Source organism: Crinia signifera, chromosome 4, assembly GCF_055691185.1.
Source record: "Crinia signifera chromosome 4, ASM5569118v1, whole genome shotgun sequence".
Classification (NCBI taxonomy): domain Eukaryota; kingdom Metazoa; phylum Chordata; class Amphibia; order Anura; family Myobatrachidae; genus Crinia; species Crinia signifera.
The window spans coordinates 160369581-160387489 of record NC_139220.1 but is presented as its reverse complement, the minus strand read 5'-3'; the positions used below and the strand labels follow the sequence as shown (position 1 = coordinate 160387489).

General features: G+C 47.2%; 1 protein-coding gene across 2 annotated transcripts in view; it reads right to left on the bottom strand.

The window, feature by feature from the left end:
* Positions 1–3583, bottom strand: part of MAPK12 (mitogen-activated protein kinase 12) — a 118858-nt gene extending 115275 nt beyond the window's left edge. Inside the window, exon 1 of one of the 2 annotated variants that reach the window (XM_083182869.1) lies at positions 3026–3583. In XM_083182869.1, coding sequence (XP_083038995.1) covers positions 3026–3147 — 122 coding nt within the window. In that variant the 5' untranslated portion in view covers positions 3148–3583. The remainder of the gene's footprint in view (positions 1–3025) is intronic. The other variant, XM_083182870.1, reaches the window with a different exon arrangement.
* Positions 3584–17909: the final 14326 nt, after the last annotated feature.

Genomic DNA, 17909 nt, shown 5'->3' with positions numbered 1-17909 from the left:
TCTTGGTATTGTCATATTTTTCTCTTTATGACTGTTTTTATTCATAGGTTTTGTTTATATGCACTTTTTCACTTTGTGTATTAAGGTTGCTTGGCAACCGTCTGCCCGGCCTGGTGACTGAGCTGGTGTGCGTTGGAGGTGGTGTGACTTCATCAGGGAGAGACCCTGGCGGCGATTTAAGCACGTCATGTTTGTATGTCATATGAGCCTGATGAAAAGCGAGTAAAGCTTGAAACGCTGCTGACATGCTGACAACTCAAAGACCTCAGAGTCTGATTGTTTCTATAGCTGTGCAAGTCCTATGAGTGCCTGATTGATTATTAAAACTATATTTATATATAGAGAAAAGATACCAGGCGAAATGTTCTGATTGTTTTCAAATCAGGATCCCAATATTAATCCCAAGATGTGTGCAGCTTTAGCTCCAAACCCTCACCACGGGTTACCGATAGTTTTGCAAAAAAGGAGAGAGCGCACAAGTGAGTATATAAAATGAAACCAAATGTACTCGAAATATAAGCTCACATACATCATAGTTTAAAATAATCAGCTTGCCAGCACATCGATATCACATCGGAAACAGCGTGGAAGAACGTTGGACCTCGCAGGAACAGACACCGTGCCAGAGGTCCTAACGCATCATTGCTGTTGATCCTCCAGCGTCTAACATCCGACACCAGTGTGGGGACTGAACTTCCCGGCGTGGGCACCGTATCCAGTGGTGTCTGTTCCTGCGAGGTCCAACGTTCTTCCACGCGGTTTCCAATGTGATATCAATGTGCTGGCAAGCTGATTATTTTAAACTATGATGTATTTGAGCTATAATATATATATATATATATATATATATATATATATATATATATATATATATATATATATATATATATATATATATATATATATATATATATATATATATATATATATACATACACACACACACAAAGTCCTACCTAAACATAAACAGCTAAAGGCCCATACACACTGGGCGACTTTCATCTGAAAGTTGCTCGGTTTACTCATTTGAGCGACTTGAAAGCAGCCCAGTGTGTACTGGGCAGCGTTGAACAGTGAGCACTGATGCACGCTCCCGCATCATCGCTGCCCTGGACGCTCATCTTCTGGTATTACTAGCAGATGAGGGAGTGGACGTCTTTCCACGGCGCCTCGCTATGGAAAGCCATCCACCCCGGGAAATTAGATGACATGGGTGAAAAACGCTCATTGTGTATGCACAGAGCATTTTTCAGCCCAGCGATTTTCCCCATAATCGTTATCCATACACGCTGGGCAAAAACCCTGAGTGTGTATGGACCTTACGAGGTCAGCACTGACTGGAAATGTAATGCAGACATTTACAGGACCATAGCAGGATCGATGAGCAACATTCTAATGAATGTAAGCCATAAAAAGTGTTGTGCTAGCATTATTCTTCATTTTTATTGATATACAGTACCTCTGAACATGTTACGCAGACCTTTACAGAGAATGATTAATATTGCATCAGTCTCTGCCTGTGTGAAGCTTGCAGCCAACATAAATTATCTACCATACAAACACTCACTCTATGGTCATATTTGTCTACCACCAAGTAAACTACTATTATGATTTCGGGGACTGCGGAGGGAAGCCATGCCATTAACTTTCAAAAAGCATGTCCTGGTTGAAATTCAATCTGCAAGCCATAAGCCCTGTACACAAACAGTGTGATTCATTTTCTATTCAATCCAGATTTGATCGGGATCGAATCACACAGCGTAGTGTACACATTCAGTTTGGTTTATATAGTACAGATCTATATTGCCTGCACAGTCTATATTTCTATTCGATTTCAATGACATGCATCAGTATGAAATCGGCATCAAAACCGGTCAATGTCTATTCGATTTTGACTATATAGTCAATATCGAATAGAAACCTAACCCTAATCGCACCGTGTGTACGGGGTATGAGGTGAAAGTGCTACCCACTGTGACATTTAATAGATGATAAAGAAACACACTCCACTGCTCAATCAAAATATTTGCAGATCTCCACTTTACCTTGTTGGTAGCCAGGTGTCATAAAACTAAACTGCCCGGAGGCTGGAAATATGATACCTGTACGCCATTCTAGAAACTGAAATTGGCAGCAAAAAGACCCAGCCCAGGCCTATGAAATACCTGACATACAATTACATTAAACCATATAAACCCTTTGCAGTTTCAGCATGATTTAAATCATTAACTGTATGGAATGCTTGATTTATTTTAGAGAGGATTTTCATATTGCTTTCTTCTACAGAACCACTGCATTAAACTCTACAATCAGTATGAAACAGAGCTGCAACATTCAGAAATTAAATGCTGGTCTTTTCAGGGTCATTCTGTCAAATGGAGAAAAAAGCAGACGGATTGCGTAACATTTAACTATAAAGAATAAAAGTACATTAGAAACAGAAAGCCAGACAAAGCATAATAGGTAAAGACAAGTATTCATCAATTAAATCCTAATTGCAAATCAAAGGCAAATGGGTTTAACATGTATGGAACCAGACAGGGCACTTAAGAAAATCAATACAATTATCCATATGAAAGGAGACTGGATTCTGAAACATTAATGTAGCAGTAATAGGAGACCGAAGTCCACTCTCTCGCTAAAATATGCTGCACAACTGTAGCGAGTGACAGGTAGACGCATAATTAATGGCAATATTCTGTATACTGCACAGAGGCGATCACAATACTTGCTGCCAATACATGACAAACTGAAACTAGCGTGTTCCTGTATATGGGGCAGCAGCACCCGCAGTGCAGTTACAGGTCTTCTGCTCAACACTTACTACTATATTAGTATCAAAGGCCAATGTGTAGATGGTGGGAGCCCATTGGCTGCTCTTGCCTACAGTACATGATACTATCACACAGGATGTCCCGGGGGCACTATAGGTGTAATACCGCCCTGCGCCAGGTGGGGGAGTGCTCCTCTAGGTGGGGCATGTTAGCCAGGTGCAGTGAGCAGAAAGGGGGAGACACTGACTCACCAGACAGCGCCATAAGCTCCAGATCCAACAGCCACCAGGTCCCTGTACCTCTCCTTCACCTCCCATACGGTCTTGTTGATGTCCTGCCTGTAGAAGCCTTTCTTGGGAAGCGGCAAAGACATGGCTGGCGCAGCGGGCGGCGGGGTTCGGGGGGGATGACTGCGGTGTCACCTGGCTCAGTAGCTAGTCTAGTCTCCTGGGAGATGCGTCTCCTGCAGCATGCATACAGCCCGCTCCTGCTGCCTGCCTCTCTCACCATAAAGGACTTGCCACCCCCTCCTCAGTGTGGGCTGCTCTCTATCAACTCAATTACACCCTCTTCTCATTTCCTCCCACACTCCCAGCAGCAGCGCCTCCTTTCTCACTGCACTTTCTCCTCGCCTTGTTCTCCCCCTTCCTGCTGCAGTAGTAGGTAGCAGCAGTGTCAGTGCTCTCTATGGCTGTTGGCACTAACACACTAGCTGGGTAGTCCTCGCTGCAGCTCTGTGTCGGGAAGTGCAGCCCGGAGCTTTGTGTTTCCCCAGTCACATGACCTGTGTACACTACTAGTAGCGCTGCTGCCTGTCTCCCTCTCCTCCCCTTCCCTCTGCAGCCAGCCAGCCAGCAGCAGTAGCCCTGTGTTGTGACTCTTTAACCCAATCTCTGCTGGGAGAGGACTAGGAGGTTTTCTAGCCACGCTCCCTTTAGTTGCTTAACTACTTGCTTTCGGTTTCAAGTCAACTTATGTCATAGTTTCCATGGGAGAGAGATTTCAAGCCTTGGAGAGAGCAACAAGCGACCAATCAGCTTCTGTCAATGCAAAGCCTGTGGGGTCTCTTTGCCAAACTAGGTAGAAATCCTCCTGTCATATTCCTGCAGCCTCTATAGCTAACAATCGGATCTTTGTGGGAACATAAAGTTAAGAAGCAAATTTTACTTCAGTTGGTCACTGGGATGCATCTTGGCGTTCACATGAAGATTTTAGCAAAGGTGGTAAGAGCAGTCCTTTAGGATGATGAGATTTCCAAGTTTAGGACTCCAGAGTCCTATTTGTGCATATGTCAAGTGGCTTGTGCCATGGGGGTTGCTGTGAGGAATCCAGTTGGATCCCTCACAGTGGAGGGGAGAAAGATGGGCACACCTCCCAACATTTAAGGTTTCCATATTAGCCTTTGCATAGGGGGCATCACTTCAGAGGAGACCATCTCTTTGCCATCACTGTGGGACAGAGCATGGTTGCCCACCCTCCCTGAATGGCTAGGAGGCTCCCTATAATCGAGTCCCTCTCCCAGCCTCCTAGAAAGGTGAGCAAGTCTCCTGCATCACCCCGGAGCAGCTGAAACAAATTTTGTAATTTGTGGCTCTTATGGGGAAGGGGTGGGCCAAAAATGATGCAATTTGCATAATTTTAGCCCCATCCTCTTTTGATGGACCCACAAATTGTGGAGTTTTCTGCCCTAATGCTCCCTGGCCCCCGGCCTGCAGCATTTGGTCTCCTCTCCGGGCTTCTCCCGGCACCCTAGGCAAAACTGCTGCCTTCTGCCCCCCCCCCCCCAGTTAGAGTGTGAGGAGACAGCGCACCTTCAGAGAAAGTGTCCCGCGCTGTGCTGAGATGAAGGAGAGTCTGACAGGATGTTGCTTTAACCCTGCAGTGTGTCCTGAGCCCCGGCTGTCAATCACTGCCAGCATCCCTGTGCATGGCACTGGAGTGCTAGACCCTCTGCCCTCACATACCACAGCTTCAAGCCTGCCAGAGAGACCTCCATACTTCCAGTCCCTGCTGCAGAATAACGATAAGTACAGTTTCTGCACTATACACCCAGTACACCTGCCTGTGATATTACACTGCTATATACTGCATACCTGCAACTGACCCCTTTCACTATTCTTTAACTCTGTGCATGCCACAATAAACTACATTCCTGGTTACGTTTCCAAAAAGTGTGTCATCCAACTCTACAAGCACCGCAAAAGGTTGTGGGCCCAGACCTGCATGTTTGGAAGATTCGTCTCTAAAGTACCCGTGATAGCACTGAATATATAAAAGAACACAAAGACAAGTCTTAAAGTGACATTTTATAGAAGAGTTAACACATGGCACAGTATGAGATTGGCTAAGCTAAAAGGCTCGGAGAACTACACCACATGGAAGTTCCCCATGGAAATACAGCTTAAGAGGAAAAGTTATGGAAGGTGATGGCACAGCCAGGAGAAACTCCAAACCCAGACAAGGTAGACAGAGCCATTGCAAGGATAGGTTTAGCTGTGGAGCAGCATATCTAATCCTTCATTAGTGGGAAAGTATCGGCCAAGGACATGTGGACTGCCCTGCAAAGTGCGTATGAAGATAAAGTTCTGATGAGAATTAGTTTGAGGCGCATGCTATACGGAAGGAAGTTGAGTGCCTGAAAGTATATGAACGACTACATCAACAAGATCTTGTTGATAGCTCAGCAGTTGGCATCTATGGAAGCACAGTTAGATGAGGAAGAAGTAGTGATGGTAATGCTGCAGAATCTGATGCTTAGTAGTTGTCTTAAGCTGCCCACACACGTACCAATTACCCGGTAGTTTTTGTGCTAAAATAGCATCGTTGTGCATATGTTGTGCATGGGATGCGATGCTATTTTAGCACAAAAAGTACCGGGTAATTGGTACGTGTATGGGCAGCTTTAAAGTCAAACGATAAAAAGCTAAAGACTGAAATTGTAAGAGCCAAGCTATTGCAGTTCCAGGACCGTATTCCCATCAAGACCATAGCTGGGGGTTCTGCCTTGGTCGCAAAGGGCGCGGAACCTAAGAAGCACAAGTTCAAGTGTTTTGTATGTCATAAGATAGGACACAAAGCTTTAGACTACAAGAAGAAAAATACCAGTAGTGTGCAGAAGTGGCATGACAAAAAGGACGAGTCAGCGCTGAAAATAACAGACAACTACAGTAAAGATTGGTGGTACGTGGACTCGGAAGCCACTAGGCAAGGCATGTCCAAACTGTGGCCCTCCAGCTGTTCTGAAACTACACATTCCAGCATGCCTTGCCATAGGTTTAGCATTCCCTAATAGCAAAACGGTGGCAAGGCATGATGGGACTTGTAGTTTTACAACAGCTGGAGGGCCATAGTTTGGACATGCCTGCACTAGGCATTTTAGCTGAAATCAACATTGGTTCAATTCTTTGACACCTATACCCACTACAGTTAGAGGGATCGTAAAAAGGTCCTTACTGCATCAGACGTTGGGGCAATTACTGTACGTTTTAGAATTGGAGGAGAAACAGTTGTTACATAAATCCAAGATGTGATATCTGTGCCAGATTTGGGAAGAAACCTCATCTGTTTTAGAAGAAAAAGGTTACAGAGTCATTTTTGCAAAGGGCGGGTGTATGGTGCATAATAAGAGGGACTGCAATTGCTTCAGCAACCCGATGAAACCAACTGCATGTCCTGGACACAGAGGAGTGTTCAGCAATGACTGTCAGGAACCAGTCTGTTTTTCTGTCAGTTTCTGGTTGGCATTTTGACTCACTGGTGGCCTCCAGTGGCAGGTCTGTTGCCATTACAGCTTTGTGTTCTGGGAGCTTAATTTATCCACTAGGCTGTGAGATAATTAAGCTAATCAAGCACTAGTCTGGGAGCTCCCTGAATCTTCAGGTGCAATTAATCACCTGAGCCCTTTATAGGGCAGGCTCACCTGCAGTACTCTGCCAGTGATAGCTTCCTGTTAACCCATGTTTAGTTCCTGTGGAGAGAACTCTGTCAGCTCTCAGCTTCGCTACCTGTTCCCTGTTCCGTCTGCTGTTTGGATCTCAGGATTTATCCTCTGCAGCTCATTGCTCACTGTAGCATCAGCCTGTATACCCGGACCCCGGAGCTTTCTGGTTCCTGCTGTTCTCCTTTGGAAATTCCAGTGCTCTCCTGGTTTCCTGCTTCCAAGTCTGCTTGGCGTGTCATCCAGTCCTGGGCCAGAGCCTGCGCCTGATCCACTTCCCTCTTCTCCCTGTGGGTCACGTAAGTGCTCCTTTGGAGCCCGGTGGTTCTATCTTTTATTATTCATTTGCCCGCCGTGGCTGTTCCCCACTGTGGGTCCGTCATTATTCCTTTGTGTCATTTTTCCAGCTGTTCCTCCTGTTTTGTTATTGTCTGTCACCCTAGCTTCCATCAGGCAGGGGTGTTTCCCTTTCCATCTGCAACCGGTTTTGGGGAATCACTTGCCTTGGTGTGCCCCTGTTCCGAGATTCCCTATTGTATCTCTTGTGTCTGCGACTGGGTCGCAACTCCCGTCCTTGGCCTGGTGCCGGTAGTCAGGGGTCTTTTTCCAGCTAGGTCCTTTAGCCAGATCATCCTTTTGAGCTACCCCCTGGCGATTGCTCACCCCTTGTCTTTACCTAACACCTGGCTGCATCGGGGTCAGAGCCGGCCTAACTGGCTCTGTCGAACGCGGCGGCTACAGGCGAAGCCTAGCACTTGCAGGGGTATTCCATCTGCCCGGGGGACTCAACAGAGTCAGTGTAGGTTTCGCTGTGGCCGTTCTAAACAGCGGTCCCAGCTGCGGGCTCACGCCTGACCTTTTTCCTCCTGCCAGCTGTCGTATCACCCAGAGCCCAGGCGAGAACCGTAACAATGACAGCCTCTGATGACAGCAAATCAATGGAGCTGTGGCACAAACGTTTCAGTCATTTGGGATATGACAACATCCACAAACTGATGGATGGAATGGTAACAGGAATCACCATGAGCAGAGCTGAAAGATATGTGTGCGAGAGCTGCATAAAAGGAAAGCAAACTTGCAACCTATTTCCCAAGTCAGTCAGTAGAGCAGAGACACCACTAGCTCTAGTGCACACCGACGTGTGTGGTCCAATGGAAGTATAATCGATCAGTGGCTACAGATACTTTATGACTCTTAACTATGATGCTACAAGAATGATGTGTGTCCTTCATTAAACAAAAAAGTAAAGTAGTCAGCAAAATTGTGGAGTACAAAATCTTAATTGAGACTCAGACAGGTCTGAAGTTAAAGATCCTGAGATCCTTCAATGTTGGAGAGTACGAAAACAAAGTGTTAGCCGAAAATATGGCATAAAGCATCAACTAACCATTTCTTACACACCGGTACAGAATGGCGTGAGTGAGCAGGCAAACTGCACAATTGTTGAGAGAGCACGGATGATGCTGAGTGACGCTGGCGTAGAAAAAAAGAAGCAGTATCTACTGCAGTTTACCTAAAGAATCGAGCACCTACAGTAGCTGTTAAAGGAAAAACCACTGGAGGCCTGGTCCGGGAAAAAGCCAAGTGTCAGTCATCTTTGTGTCTTCAGAAATAAAGCTTTTGCACATATACCGAAAGAGAAAAGAAAAAAAACTACCGTATTTGCCGGTGTATAAGACGACCCCCCCAACATTTCCACTCAAAATATAGAGTTTGTTATATAAGTGCACCCGGCGTATAAGACGACCCTCCCACTTGGAGGCCTGTTTTTCAGGGGAAAAAAGTAGTCTTATACGCCAGCAAATACAGTAGATCCAAAATCCAAACAATCCATCATGCTCGGCTACTGCAAAGAAAGTAAAGATATAGACTTTGGGATACTAGGAATTTGTTTTCAGTTTGCTGTGCAGCAGCCAGGTGGGTAACAAGTAAACAGCATACAGTATAAACAATAAACAATATAAACAGGTAGGGGGACATGTACAGTCATACAGGACTCTATTCCGAGGAGACACAGTGTTAGATTATGCGAAAAGGGTTATGGCATGACTAGACAGTGAGGTGTTCACGAGTTCACGTGTCAACAGGTGAACCGCTTGAGGGAATAAACATTTTAGGCTTCTGGTGGACCTGTTGGGAATGGCCCTGTAGTGTTTTCCTGAAGGCAGCAGGTTAAACACGCCTTGGCCAGGATGTAGTTGGTCCTTGACTATTCTAGTTGCCTGCTTTTTTGCTCTGGACAGGTACAGGTCCTGGACAGAGGGAAGGTCTGTCCCGATGATCTTCTCTGCAGTTCTGACTACCTTTTGGAGTCTGCATTTGTCTCTCTCGCTGGCGGAGCCGTACCAGACCAGTATCGAGGAGCACAATACAGACTCCACAATTGCGGAGTAGAAGATGAGCAGAAGTTTCTGTGAGATTTTGAACTTCCTCAGTTGCCCAAGGGAGAACAGCCTCTGCTGCGCTTTTCCCAACAATAGTATCAGTGTTGGGCCCCCATTTAAGGTCCCAGGAGATTGTGGTTCCTAGGAAATTGAAGCAGTCCACTGGCGACACCACACTGTCAGCAATTGTTAGCGGAGGAACACCAACACACTTCTTACTAAAGTCCACTACCATCTCAACAGTTTTGGTGGGTTGAGCTCTAGATGGATGCAGCCAGGCCAATCGGTCCACTTCTTCTCTGTAAGCCAATTCGTTCCTGTCCTTTATGAGGCCAATGATGGTAGTGTCATTGGCAAATTTAATTATCTTTACTGATTGCGCCTCTGAGTATGCAAATATAGCTTACTGTGAAACTCAAAACACCCAAGAAGCCAAGTCAAGCAGTGATTGGACAGAGTGGAAATCAGCAATTGATACAGAGCTGTCAGCGCTGAATGAAAATAGTACATGGACTATAGTAGATAGGCCATACAACCGTAAAACGATTAATAACTAATAGGTCTTCTACAAGAAGTTGAATTCCGATGGGACAATTGCCCATTACAAAGCAAACCCAATGGTCAGGAATCGATTAAGGAGAGTTCTATTCACCAGTTACAAGATACAGCACTCGGAGATTAGTAATTGCAATTGCCACACTGCATTATCTACTGCTATATCAACTTAACTGTGACTCTGCATTCCTAAATGGAGAATTGGCAGAATAAATTTATATGGAACCACCTGAGCACTATGATGAGAATGCATTCCAAACAGGAAAAGTATGTCTCTTAAATAAATCACTATAGGCCTTAAGCAAAGTGGTCGTTGTTGGTATGTAACATTAAATGCAGCACTACTAGAGATGAAATTTGTTAGGTCAGAGACTGATCATTACCTATATCACAGGTGAAATTATTTATCATAGCTGTCTATGTGACTGACTTCCTTATGACAGGTCAAGAAAATCACATTACTGGCATGAAACACCAGCTGCAACAAAAGTTGAAGTTAAAAGATTTAGGCCCTGCAAATAACATATTAGGTATGAGAATTGTGCAAAACTTACAAGAAGGAACTGTAACAATTTACCAACAAACATACACCAAGGCAATAATTTCTAAGTGCAGAATGACTCAAAACCAGTGAGTACTCCCATTGACAAGAGAAAAAAGATGTCAACAACTATTCAGGGGGAAATAGAGTATATGCAAGACATTCCTTATCAAAACGCAGTTGGAAGTTTGATGTATGTAAGTGTTGGGACATCACACATGCAGTGCTGACATCACACATGCAGTGCTGACTCACTCACAAGCCAGTTTGCAATAAACCCAGGGAGACAACACTGGATTGCAGTGAAAAGAATCCTGAGGTACCTGAAAGGTACAAGTTCCTTAAAGCTGAGATTTACAAAACCAAGTAAAGCTGAGTACACATCTATACAATCGTGGGCCGTTCTTTCGATCTCGGATGAAAGTGCGTTCGATTGTATAGGTGTGTATGCTGTTTCCCAATTCATGCTGTACAATCGATAAACGGTCTTGTCTGTCCATACTTGGTCGGTCGAAGGTTCAGTCCTGTTTAATAGTCATCCGACCGGACGGGCCCATATCGGAACAAAAGTGCAGTGTGTATGCACATTCGATCGATATGCTGGCCATTCTTGCAATTATGCTCCTAAAACTGGAACGCCTAAGTGGGCATTGACTAGCCGCATAATCTCTCCTACAGCATGTAAACAAGAAGCATTTACCTCTTCCTCATTATATTTTCCTGCCATAACATGTAAATTTTGTTTTGGTACGCCCTTAACCCAGCCCATTATGATAATTTTGTTTATATATGACATGTCAATAGCCCGAATTGAGAGAGTGTGTACAGTGGTACAATCTTTTTCTGCCTATTGTTTGGATGGGAGTAGATCGAACGTCGCAAGTAAAATTGTATAGGTGTGTACGCGCATATCGGCTGGTGTTTGTGGACGGTCGATTGCGTGTATGGTCGATCGAACGCGCGAAAGAAAACAGATTGTATAGATGTGTACCCAGCTTTACTCCAGTTTACACATTTTCTGTGACGCCTTGTACTGAGATGTCTCTTGCATGCCCATCCTAGAGATCAGACAGAAATTCAATGCTGCCTGCCTGTATGCTGCCCATCCCTGAATTAGGCCCAAGGTCACCACTCCACTGTTTACAGCAGTGAGTAAAACAAAAAAATCTAAAATAAATAACAGTATATATGTTTTTTTGGTACTTATGTATTATCTGAGCTCCCATGTTAAATGCACCCCATTTTTTTCATACCCCTACTATCCAACTACGCATGGAGTTGATTTTATGTAGTGTGGCGAGCGCAGCGAGCTACCGTGCCTGAAGCGTGGCGAGGGGACGCGGTCTCATAAGAAAAACGGGAGCCCAGATATTACAGAAGTACCGTTTTTTTTAAATATCGTTTTAATGTAGGTTTTTTTAAAAACAAGATTTACTCACCAAAGCACACTTAACCTAATTGCTGGGAGGTTGTGAGGGGAAAAAAAATTGTGTCCCTCTGATCAAAGTTGTTTCCTTTACACTGCGGTTTAAAAAGTGCTTTCCGACATATTTCATAACCAGGGCCGGTGCAAGCCCTGTCAGTGCCCCAGATGACCCCTCGCTCAACCCCCCCCCCCTCACCCGCTCCAATGGGGGTGGGGGGCAGAGGGCACCACCCACGGATTATCGCGCTCCGGGGGTGCAGGCGCTACCCACAGATTGCCTCTCTGCGGCTGACCAGCAAGGGGGTAGCAGCGGGCGCCTGCCGCGGATTGCTGACTAGCTGGGGGGGGGGGAGCCACCACCCGCCGATCATAATCCACGGGCGGGCTCCAGGGGGGATGGGTGCGGGCGCTACCCCCGCCGGCGCTACCCCCGCTGAAGATTGCTGCTGATGACCAGCAGGTTTAATGCTGATCCATGGGTGGGATCCAGGCGGGGGGGGGGGGGGGGGGGGGGGGCATACAGCTCACTGACTCAGTGAAACAAAAAAAAAATACTGTAATTAGGGTCAAGCGTATTAGCAGCAACAAGTTCAAGCTGCTGTTGCAGAGGCATGGCCCGATCAGGTATGGATCATAGGGTCTACAGTCTTTAGGATGACACCAAAAGGTTGACATGCAAAAGGTCGACATTAGACTAAAATTGGTGTAACTGTCGACACCTGTGCACGTGGTTTCTATGCCATGGTTTGGGGCAGGCGCTGCACTTGGCACACTTTACCATTCCCAATCGGAGTAAACATGGATGGTAAAGTATGAAACAGTTCATAAAAAAAAACCTTTTTTTTAATGTTTTGACCATTGCAATGTCAAACATTTGGTATAAGGCTGCAAATAAGAATCATGGATTCTGGGCTACCGTAAGTACTGCATATAGCTGAAGCTAACTACGTTGTGAGGGGACCTGCAGCTTAGTTTGGAACTCCAAACTTGCTGTTGGGCAAATCCGCACACTTTAACTGAAAAAAAAAAAATATTTGCTGGCCAAATTAGCAACATCAGCAGGTGTATGATAGCTGGCAGGGTCAAGAGTGCTCAATGCTAAATACAGAATAGTCTCATAGGTGCATAAATAATGGTTATTACCACCTACTACCTAATAGCACTGATGTCATGATTTTAATTCCCACCAGTCAACCATGGCCCTCAAGGAGTTTGTATATTTTGCCCATGTTTGTGTGGGTTTTCCTGCATGTACTCCCATTTCCTCCCATAATCTAAATTCATACTAGTAGGATAATTGGATGCCAACAAAAAATGACCCCTATTGTGTAAGTATGTGCATGTGTACATGTGTTTAGAGCAGACTAGATTGGCCAAGTGATTCTTATCTTATTCTATGTTTCTATATATAACACTCCTCCTCCACCCGGACCCAAGTTCACAATGTATAACACTGTACTGGGTGACAGGGAGAAGCACAGTTAGTGGCGTAACAATAGCCCTGCAGACCCCGCTGTGGCGGGGCGGTGCTGAGTAAGTGTGGGCGCCAGTCTGCGGGGCTATGGTTACACCCAGTGGCGTAACTATGGAGGGTGCAGGGGATGCAATTGCTATGGGGCCCGGCGGCTTGGGGGGCCCCAAGGCAATCCCCTGAAGCCTGCACCCTTTTGATTATTTAAACCCCCCCGCCGCTGTGCATTTAACATGTGAGCAATGGAGGAGATAGCGCCTCGCCACGGGGACAGGAAGTCCCAGCGTGGTGAGCGGCCCAAGGTGACTGCGCCGTGGAGAGGGAGGCGCTGTAAGCTGGACGGAGAAGGAGACAACGCGCCGGGGACGGGAGAGCAAACCCCGGTGCATGAGCAGCATCAGGAGGAGACGGACACTGTGACTGCACTAGGGAGGAGGCGTGGCGTGCGGGACTCGGAGCAGGAAAGGCCACGCGGGGAGAGAAAGACCCGGCGCAGTGAGCTGAAGCAGGAGGAGACAGTGCGTCCAGGAGAGGAATGCCCGGTGCATGAGCAGCACTGGGGACACTGTCACACAGCACTGGGGCAAAGGAAGCATGGTGAGTGAGTGGCTGTCACAAGCTTTCAATCCTCTGTCCTCCCTTCTCCCCCTGTCCTCCTCTAATCTTCTCCGTCCTCCCCTCCTCTCCTATAACCTCCCTGGCATCCTCAAATCCCTCCCCCCTTTTTTCCTCTACTTCTCTCACTTTCTCTCCCCGATACCCTCTCACTCCATCTCTCCCCTTTACTTGGCACCCTTTGTCTGTGTGACATCGTCTCTCACTCCCTTTCTCTTCCTATTTCTCTCCGTGGCACCGCTCTCACTATCTGCCACCCTCTCTCTCCCCCTATCTCCCCAACATGCTCTCTCACTCCGTCTCTCCCCCTTTCTCACTCTCTCTTCCTCCCCTCTTTCTTTTTCCCTTATTCCGGCGTTCTCTCTCACTCCAGCTCATATCTCTCTATATCTTGCTCCTCCCCCTTTCTCTCTATCTATCCCTTTTTTTCCATGAAGCCCCCCCCCCCCCTCTTTTCTTGGCCACCCCTCTCTCTCTTACAAGCTCCTCACTCTGACACTCTTTGGGGTCAATTCAATCTATCGCACTGTGAGTAGCGCCATGAGAGCGCTCCCTGGGGCAATTCAAATAAGCACATTGCTAAGTCCAACTAGTGGCTTTCTGCTTGCATCCCAGGAGGGGTGCAAACAAAAATCCCACAAAACTATTGTATTTCAGTAATGCTGTTTTGTGCCCTAGTGCGGCACAAACAGCGTTGCAGCAGAGCACTTAGTTGGACAATACCGGTACACCCGCGAGTACTGGAATTCTCAGACTTAACAGTGCACTGATTTGAATAGCCCCAGGAGCTCATTCCCATCGTTATTCACAGCGAGCTGAAATACATAGAGCCATTTGTTGCTCATTCCCCTAACTCTCCTGCCCCTCTAAGGGGTATTGTAGTGACAATGGGGGAGGGGCCCCTTTAAAGATTTTGCTATGGGGCCCACAAGGTACTAGTTACGCCCCTGGTTACACCGCTGCCGCGTTTGTGGCCAGGACTCACCAATTACTTGTCTGTGCGGTCCCGGCTCTCTTTCTCCTCCTGGCTCTGTCTCCATCTGCAGTGCTAATGAAAACTGACCCTCGCTATTAGGGGCAGCCATTTTGTGAAGAGTCAGTTTTTATTAGAAGTTCGAGGAGCACCGGACCGTGGTGCAGACCAGATCTGCGGGTCCCTGAATGCGGCGGCATGCGGAGTGATAAGGGGGGATTAACTTTACTTTTGCTGCTGAAATCGGCGGGGGGCGCATATTTACTAGTTACGTCACTGGGCACAGTATGACAAGAAAAAAGAGTAGTGATAAGAAGAGGGTTTCAGGGGCAGCAGTGGGCCCCTTAATTCCCAGAGGCCAAAGTGTACTGCACCTGCCGCACCAATAGTTGTTCCTATTGACTGTGTGTCTCTTTATGTAATTGTTATACTTGTGGCAAGTCAGAATATTATATAGTCTTTTTTATTTGTTACAACTATGTAATTATAATTATTGTGTGTGTGTGTGTGTGTGTACCTTGAAAGAGACGGGTTCTGGCGCGCTGTTACAGACTTTAGCAAATGCAATAATCCTCAAACTCAGAAAAATATAATAAAAGTCCTAATTTCCTCTTATGATTATTTTCAAGTATTGCCCACAAAATCATCCATACTGCCCAACATTTAAATATATAAACTTAGCTCAAAATAATGGTGCCCATACACATGTGAGATATTGCATGCGATCCATACGATTTCGATAAATCACCGTGACAAATCGCATGCCATTACATGTGTCACCCAACGCGATGCTTGGGCCTGCCATTCGAATGTGTCATCAATAAATATTATGTGCTGCACATAATAATTATCACATTGCATGTACACTTAGATGTGGTGTTTAGCCACATGCGATGGCTGGCAGGCATCAGTGTAGTGGAGTGGGTATTCAGCGGCAGGTGGCAGAATTAAAAAGAAATTTTTTTTCAAAAGACTGGGTGAACCTCTGAATGAGCGATCCGCGGCTGCCTGAATGTGAGACCTCTGATTGGCCTAGAGCTCTCAGAGGGCCACCCAGTGTTTTAAAATGGGATATATATTGGGGGTGGTACTGCCCTTTGCCTATTAAGGGTGTTGCATTATATGTTACACCTCAATAAATGCTATAGAATTATGTCTGTTGAATTAATAGTGTGATGCATATAAATTTCTAGGATTACGATAGTAATATATATATACAAGAATGAATCAAACATACATCTCTGATTATTGTACTTACAATACCTCCCAAATAAATAATTATAAATTGTTTACCCTGAAAGGCAAAGCAAAGCCACCATCACCATAGGCGAATGCTCAAGTTTAAAGTAACACAGGGGCGTGGCTTGGCCAAGCATGTGAGAGGTAGCAGACTCTCTGAGCTCTCCGTCCATCCGTTTGGAAAATCCTTATTCCTGCACTGGAATCGTTACCAGCACCTGCCTACAGCCTGCCTGAACACCCCCTGCTATCAGCCGCCCGTTTGCCGCCCGAATTGCCCACATACCTGCCCCTGGAACGCTGTGGGAACCTGGACGCGATCCGGGGTTGGAGGGGACCCGCCGCCATCTTGCTGTCCTGAGAGCGCGGGCTAGCTGGCTTAAGCTGCCCCCGTACAGCCCTGCCGTCACCCGACTCTCCCCTGCAGCAGCACCCGACTTGAAAGGTGAGCCCCGCTGCGCGGCGCTGAGCTGAGCTAGACTCCGGCTCCCGTCCCCCCGCTCACGTGTAACTGGAGCGGCTGGCTGGACGCGGGGTATTCGCGCCTTCCACCCGACCACCCAGCGGGAGGCAGCGATCCCCCATTGGATACAGTCACCTGCCTGGAAGTCCTGCTCGCCGCGCACGGAGCCTCCGGAGCTCCTGTAACATATAGCGGGGGTGAGCGCACTGGGTCCTGGCTACTGAGCCTGCCGCCATCCTCTCCCCCTGCTTCAGGCCTCTACTCCTCTCTGGCTATTGAGCCTGCTGCCATCCTCTCCCCCTGCCTCAGGCCTCCATTTCCTCTTACTAAACCGGCATATACATATCCTGACTTTACTGCCCACATCAGGGATCTATCTCTAAGTGCCCAGCGGCCAGCTCATAAGTCCAGAGCGTGTCCCCCCCCCCCCCTCAGCATAACAGCATCTCCCTGCGGCCTGGAAGCATCTGAAGCTACTCCTAACCTGGTCTCCCTATTCTTGCTCCCCCCTGCAACTCACATCAGGCCTGGGATTTGCCTAGGTAACAGACAAGGCTGCTCAACATGGGGAAAACGAATGCAGCGTCTGCTGCAGCTAGGCTGGAAAAGTTTGCACGTGGAACCCAGCCTTCATCCTCCACGCAGTCCTCCCAGACCTCTCCCTCCCCTTCGCCCCCTCAGTCAGAGGTCGACGCTCCTGACGCTGAAAGCTCAATTCAGTCTACTCAACAGATCCTCTTAGCTATAACGGCGTCCGAACAGAGAGTCACTGGTGAGATTGGCCAGGTGCGCTCGGATATCTCCCTGCTTCGACATGACATGCAAAAAATAAGAGAGAGGGTGGGAGAGGCGGAACACCGTATATCCGACCTGGAGGACACAACTAATCCCCTTAAATCTGCAGTTGCCGACCTTACCACCCAGATGTCAGAGGTCAAATCTAAATTGTCGGACATGGAGGGGCGCCTGCGCCGGAACAATGTCCGTTTTGTTGGCCTCCCTGAGCGGGCGGAGGGATCCTCCCCGGAGAAGTTCCTTGAGGGGTGGCTCCTAAACCTGTTTCCTGGCGGTGAATTCAGCCAGCATTTTGCTGTGGAAAGGGCCCATCGCATCCCTGCTAGGGCTCCCCCACCAGGTGCCCCCCCGCGTACATTTATCGCTCGCTTCCTCCACTACAGAGACAGAGACGCTGTCCTCCGCCTGGCCCGTCTACAGGGCCCTTTGAAATGTGACAACCAAGTTGTGGCAGCATATCCAGACTTTGCAGCGGACGTTCAAAAAACTCGTGCCCAATTTCTTCAGATCAAAAGAAGACTTCGGGAGCAGCAAATCCAGTATTCAATGATCTTCCCGGCACGATTGAGGGTGGTGGTTGACGGCAACTCCCACTTCTTCAACACCCCTCGGGATGCTGAACAATGGCTGGATCGCAGGCCGCGGGGCCCACCCTGATGCTACCCACGTGAGCATGATGGTGTTACTGTTGCATCCAGGAGAATATTTGGCCCTGTGGCAAAATGTTGTTTCTCTT